The 6,971-nt window shown below is 54.6% G+C and overlaps 1 protein-coding gene across 1 annotated transcript in view; it reads right to left on the reverse strand.

Annotated features, from left to right (window-relative positions):
* The window catches only part of LOC107111440 (calcium-binding mitochondrial carrier protein SCaMC-3-like), a gene marked incomplete at both ends in the record, with an annotated part of 13,312 nt that extends 10,884 nt beyond the window's left edge, over positions 1-2,428 (reverse strand). The window contains one exon of the mRNA XM_015412406.1: positions 2,302-2,428. Within this exon, the coding sequence (XP_015267892.1) occupies positions 2,302-2,428 (127 nt within the window). The remainder of the gene's footprint in view (positions 1-2,301) is intronic.
* Positions 2,429-6,971: the final 4,543 nt, after the last annotated feature.

Raw genomic sequence — 6,971 nt, forward strand, 5'->3', positions numbered from 1 at the left:
ATCGACGCAAAGGCAACGTATCCTAGCACGATCCCCAGGCTGGAGCGGAAGGGAAGGGAGTCGCCCACTAATGCTCCCTCTAAGCTGTGGAGTCTTGTGAGCAAAGATTCTACTTTGTGAGCTCCTGGCATTAAAGTTGTGAGCGAGAGACTTGGCTCCTGCATACATTGGTTTGCTCTGGAGCCCCATCCTTCCTGAGCAAAGACAGAAATGTGTGAGTCGGAGGCCAAAAAACTGTGAGCTAGCTCACACTCACTCAGCTTAGGGGGAACCCTGTCGCCCACCTCTCCAAGCACTCTGCAAAAGGGAGCACGCAGCCAGTTTGGTGTCGTGGTGAAGTGCGTGGACTCTAATCTGGGAGAACCGGGTTGGATTTCCCCACACCTCCACTCGCAGCTGCTGGATGACCTTGAGCAAGCCATAGTTCTGTCAGAGCTGTTCTCTCAAGGGCAGTTCTCAGGAGAGCTCCCTCAGCCCCACCTAACTCACAGGGTGTCTGTTGTGGGGAGGGGAAGGAGATTGTAAACCGCTCCTCCTCCTCCTCTTCTTTGGGTAGTGAAGGATATAAATCCAATCTTCTCCTCCTCCTCCTCCTCCTCCTCTTCTTCTGGCAGCCATTTTGTGGTGGCCATTTTGTGGCTGCGCCCACTGTGCCAAGTCAGAACTCCAAAGCAGCGCTTCAGTTCACTCTTCTTTGGGTAGTGAAGGGCGGGATATAAATCCAATCTCCTTCTCCTCCTCCTCCTCTCCTTCTTCCCCAGAAGGCAGCCTGCCAGAAGGACCTGGAGTCATCAGGTAGGAACCGGAAAGTTCCCAGGGGGAGTGTGAAGGCAGGCGGTGCCAAGCAAGGAGGCGAACTGTGCCTGGATTGCATCACGGTGGAGCCGTCTAGGGCTTCAGCAGACGGGGCTGATTCAAGGAAGCGGCAGAACAGAACAGACGCTTCCCGGCTCCCTCCGGGCCGGCAGAAGAACAGAACGCCCACGCTCCCCTCCTCTGGGATGCGCCTTCCCCGGGCAAGGAGCAAGCGCAGCTGAGCCAAGGGTTGCCAGCGGTGGGTTGGGGAGGGGGGCAGTGTATGGGAGGGCAGGGTTTGGGGAGCAGAAGGGCCTCAGCGGGGGTATAAGGCCAGAAGGCCGGACCAGAGCCAGGAGCTGAAATGGCAATTTCGTTTTGCCTAAACCTGAGGAAGAACTTCCTGATGGTTAGAGGGGTCCCTCCGTGGGACAGGCTTCCTCGGGAGGTGGTGGGCTCTCCTTCTCGGGAGATTTCCAAACAGAGGTTCAGTGGCCCTCTGACAGCGATGACGATGCTGTGGATTTAGGAAGCTCGTGAAAAGGGAGGGCAGGAAGGGATTGCCTCTGTGCTTAGTTCTCGTGGCCCTTTCTTCCACGTCCAGGGAAATACCGATCGCCGATTTGGGGGTCAGGAAGCCGTTTTTCTCCAGGCCGATTCGACCGGGGATCCTGGAGATTTTTTGTCGTCTTCTGGGCGTGGAACAGCAGCCACTCTGTGTGTGTGTGTGTGTGTATGTATTGGTGAATTTCCTGCATTGCGCAGGGGGCTGGACTAGATGACCCTGGAGATCCCTTCCAACTCTGGGATTCTATGATTCCTCAGGAGGTGGTGGGCTCTCCTTCTTGGGAGGTTTTCAAACAGAGGCTGGATGGCCATCTGACAGCCAGGGCTATTTTTGGGCAGGAACGCACAGGAATGGAATTCCGGCTGCCTCCCGAGTTGGCCACGCCCAGCAGGAACTCATGAGCACAATAGGCCACACCCAACAGCAGAATCTCATTAGGTGGGTAACACAGGGCCAGTCATGCACTCTCAGCCTAACCTACCTCAAAGGGTTGTTGTGAGGATAAAAAACAAAGGAGAGGAAAACAACACCAGACACTTTGGGGTCAATGAAGTCAACAAATAATAGATAACATTTGGAACCAGCCAAGAAGAAGGAGGAGGAGATTGGGTCTCAGAGCGGCTTACAAGAGTCTCAGAGCGGCTTACAACCCCTTTTCCCTTCCCCTCCCCACAACAGACACCCTGTGTGGCAGGTGGGGCTGAGAGAGCTCTCTCTTGAGGACTGCTCTTGAGACAACGGCCCTGAGAGAACCTGTGACTGACCCAAGGTGACACCAGCAGCTGCATGTGGAGGAGGAGTGGGGACTCAAACCCGTCTCTCCCAGTTTAGAGTCCGCGCTCCTAACCATGACACCAAACTGGCTCTCCAAGTTCAGAGGGCTGTGAAGAAGGGGGAACTGGGGTGCTCTCAGGGTCTGGGGAGGGAAGGTCTCCTACCGTCCTGGTTGTGGTCCAGGCTGTGGAACATCAGCAGCAGCTTCCGCTCGCGCTCCTGGAGGTAGCGGGCAAACTCCTCGAAATTCAGCTCCCCGTCGTGGTCCGTGTCGCCCTCCCGGAGGATCTCCTGTGTGCAGGAAGCAGAGCGGGCGTGAGAGAGGGAGGGGGGAGAAGGAACGGCAGGGTATCCCACAGACATTTCAGAACATGAGCACAGATGGCGCCCCAGGCAGGCAGGCAGGCAGATCTCTGGGCAGCTGTTCTTTAACGGTGCCCTTAAAAACCCACCTCTTTCCCGGGAGCGCTGAGGCTGTGGACACACGGCAAGCGTACCACGATTTGTTCCCGCTGTAGATTTGATTGGGGATATTTTTACGCGGGTTCAGGTGATCACACATCCCCGGCCCAACCGCTCGCTTGGCGCGACAATGCTCCAGGCACTCTCCAGACAGCCGCACTGCCCAAGTGGCGGCGCAGCACAATTTTTTAAAAATTATTTGTGTGTGTGCACATGCGCACGTGCACATATGCACACATGCGCATGTGCACATGCGCACATATGCACACGCATGCACACATGCACATGTGCGCACCATGCTGAAAGCCGGCAAAAAAAAAAGGATGTAATCGCAATCATTGCGAGAGATGGCTGTCCAGATAGGCAAATCGCAGATTCAAAGCGCACAGAACCGGAAACTACTTGATTTCCCCAGTGTCGGAGAACTCGCTAGGGACCCGGGAGGATCGCGCCAGTGAGCCCACTTCAGTGCGGGAGACAGATGCGGGCGTCTGATCAGCAGTTTTAAATCTGAGAGGGAACAGCAGTGAAACCCGATCAAAATGACCGTGTGACCACAGCCTGAGGCTCAGCGGCATAGGAGCAGCCCAAGGCCTTGGTACCCTGCCCTTCATGCTCTCTGTCATGTGCTGCAAAGCTCAGGGGTGAATGCTTCTCCCGGGGAAAATAAGCTATTGGCCAAGATGCTGGTGAGCCGGCAAGTGTGCCATGCACAGGGTAGAGCCGAGAAGAGGGGGTGCACAGGTGCTCAGCCTAAAATACAGCTGCCGTGACCAATGCTCCCTCTAAGCTGTGGAGTGTTGTGAGCAAAAATCCTACGTTGCGAGCTCCCAGCATTAAACGTTGAGAGCCGCGAGCGATTGGGCTGCTGCGTAAATCAGTTGGCTCTGGAGCCCTCCTCCCCGAGCGAAGACAAAAATGTGTGAGCCGGAGGCTAGAAAACGGTGAGCTGGCTCACACTAACTCAGCTTAGAGGGAACACTAGCCATGACTAAGCCTGGCCAAGTCCTCGAGGTTCATCCAAGAACTCCCAGCTCCTGGAAAGCGTCTGCCGGGTTATGCACCCCCTCCTTTTGAGAAAGCTCCCAGCTGCTCTCTCTAGCCGGCATTTCCCCCACATCTATTTCATGCTTTCGGGGCAGCGATGCTCACTCACGTGTGGCTCTTTGGCATGCCACCAGCGGCTCCTGCTGAGCACTGTTCCCCCAATGTGCCACCTGCGCCGTGTTGCAGGAAAGCGTGCAATGCCCTTGCCTGGTGGTACTTAATGCTCGGCAGGTGGTTCCTACTCAGCAACAGAACAGGAAAGCTGTGAGCTGTAACACATGGAGCTACTTTATACTGAATCAGATCAAGGTCAGCATGGTCTATTCAGACTGGGAGCGGCTCTCCAGGGTGGTGAGCTGGCTCACACTAACTCAGCTTAGAGGGAACACTAGCCATGACTAAGCTTGGCCAAGTCCTCGAGGTTCATCCAAGAACTCCCAGCTCCTGGAAAGCGTCTGCCGGGTTATGCACCCCCTCCTTTTGAGAAAGCTCCCAGCTGCTCTCTCTAGCCGGCATTTCCCCCACATCTATTTCATGCTTTCGGGGCAGCGATGCTCACTCACGTGTGGCTCTTTGGCATGCCACCAGCGGCTCCTGCTGAGCACTGTTCCCCCAATGTGCCACCTGCGCCGTGTTGCAGGAAAGCGTGCAATGCCCTTGCCAGGTGGGACTTAATACTCAGCAGGTGGTTCCTACACTGGAGGAACAGGAAAGCTGTGAGCTGTAACACATGGAGCTACTTTATACTGAATCAGATCAAGGTCAGCATGGTCTATTCAGACTGGGAGCGGCTCTCCAGGGTCTCAGGTGGAGGTCTTCCCCATCACCTCCTGCCTGGTCCTTTTGACTGGAGATGCCGGGGATTGAACCTGGGACCTTCTGCATGCCAAGCAGAGGCTCTGCCACTGAGCCAGGGTCTCAGGTCAAGGTCTTTCCCATCACCTCCTGCCCGGTCCTTTTAAGTGGAGATGCCGGGGATTGAACCTGGGACCTTCTGCATGCCAAGCAGAGGCTCTGCCACTGAGCCAGGGTCTCAGGGCAAGGTCTTTCCCATCACCTCCTGCCTGGTCCTTTGAGCTGGACATGCTGGGGATTGAACCTGGGACCTTCTGCTTGTCAAGTAGGTGCTCCACCACTGATCCATGGCCTCTCCCCAGCAGCTGAACACACACGAACACACAATGCTTCAGGGTATCAGCTTTCGAGAGTCAAACCTCCCCTCATCAGATATTGAGCTTCGACTCTGGAAACCTACCCCAAAAATCTCACTGGTCTCAAAGGTCCAACTGGACCCGAATCTAACTGTTTTATTGCAGACTGACACAGCAACTCTCAGAAACTGTTTGGCCCTGGGACTGCCAACTGCGTCTACGCAATCGGTATATTTTTACTTCTTCTGTGTTTCTCTGTTGCGACCCTGTGCCCGCGAGGCCTCCAAGCAATCCAAGCCCAAGGCCAGTTCTTTGGACAAGGCCCAAGGAGCCACCCCGGCCGCTAAATGCGCACGGGACTCTCGCTGACGTCCAGAGCAACAATGCTGGGCAGCCGTCAGCTCGGCCTTTGAGCAGGATTCCATTTCATTTTGGGTCCGACACAAAAGCTTTGAAGGACCATGTTACATACTGGATTAGCCACAAGGTATAGATAGGGGCTCTGGGGCAAGGGATGCTCTGTCTTCTTGGTGCTGGGGGGGGTCAACAGTGGGAGGGCTTCTAATGTCCTGGCCCCACTGCTGGACCTCCTGATGGCACCTGGTGATTTTGGCCCCTGTGTGACACAGTGTTGGACTGGATGGGCCTTTGGCCTGATCCAACATTGGCGTCTCTTATGTTCTTATTCTAGACGCATTGCAGTGATCAGCTCTGGTTTATTAAGTGATTTCAGCAAACTACAAGGACAACTAGCAGGGCTGGAGCCCTGCTCATGAAGCCTGCAAACACCACACCCAACACCCACCCACTCTATTTGCATTACACCGCTTATCTATTGGCTAGCTCCAGGATCCTGGCGAGCTGTTGTTCTAAAGTAGCAAGCTCGACCCGTTCCTGGGACAGCTTGAGGAATGGCTTAGTCTCAATACATAACAGACCAGGTGAGAGTTGAAATCCCTTTGCAGCTTTTCGGAACAGCCTGAATCTACAGAATACAATCCCCCCCCCCCCCTCTAAACTGGGACTCTCAGTCCTGGTTGCCAGCCTCCAGCTGGGGACTGGAATTCACCTGGAATTATCACTGATCTTCACATTACAGGGATCATTTCCCCTGGAGGAAATGTAGACTTGGGAGCAGTGTTTCCTCTAAGCTGAGTCAGTGTGAGTTAGCTCCACAGTTTGTTAGCCTCTGGCTCACATATTTTTGTCTTAGCCCACAAAGGATGGCTCCGGAGCAGACTCATTTATGCAGTAGCCAAATCGCTCGTTCACAACGTTTAACGCCAGGAACTCGCAAAGTAGAATTTTTGATCACAAGACTCCACAGCTTAGAGGGAGCATTGCTTGGGAGGGTGGATTCTATGGCATTAGATCCCGCTGAGGTCCCTCTCCAAACTCCTCCAACCCCCCCCAAGGAATTTCCCAGCAAGGCAGGGTCGTCAACCTCCAGGGGAGGCCTGGAGTTCAACAAGGAAACCCCTGCAAGTCTGACAAAAAATGAGAAAGGGGTGTGTGTCATGATCTGGGCTGTGCCACCAGAGGCCCACTAGGCCCAGGAAGCCTGGCTAGCAGTAGGAGAGGCTGGGCCTACAACTCCCAGAAGCCCCTGAGAGGTTTTGGAGCCAAAATGGACCAATAGGAAAAGAGGAGGGCTTGGAATAAAAGATCTGGAGCAGCAGGAAAAGCTGTTCTTCTTCCCAGAGGGCATCCTGCCTCGTGGCCATCAAGGCAGGCTCCTCTCTGGCATTTCTCACATTGTGACTCCCTCCTCACTGAGGAGTATAAAAAATACTGCTCTACACAGCCTGACTTGTGGGGAGTGGCTCTTAATTTAGGGGGCATTGCCCCAGCCTTGCCCCACTGTAACTACAGGCCTGTGACCATCTCCTCTCTACAGTTCCCATGAATAATGCATTCCTACATAAGTACATAAGAACATAAGAGACGCCAATGTTGGATCAGGCCAAAGGCCCATCCAGTCCAACACTCTGTGTCACACAGTGGCCAGAAATACCAGTGCCATCAGGAGGTCCACCAGTGGGGCCAGGACATTAGAAGCCCCCCCACTGTTGCCCCCCCCCCCCAAGCACCAAGAAGACAGAGCATCACTTGCCCCAGAGCCCCTAGCTATACCTTGTGGCTAATAGCCACTGATGGACCTCTGCTCCATATGC

Source organism: Gekko japonicus, unplaced genomic scaffold (assembly GCF_001447785.1).
Source record: "Gekko japonicus isolate JY-2015 unplaced genomic scaffold, Gekko_japonicus_V1.1 scaffold6255, whole genome shotgun sequence".
Taxonomy (NCBI): domain Eukaryota; kingdom Metazoa; phylum Chordata; class Lepidosauria; order Squamata; family Gekkonidae; genus Gekko; species Gekko japonicus.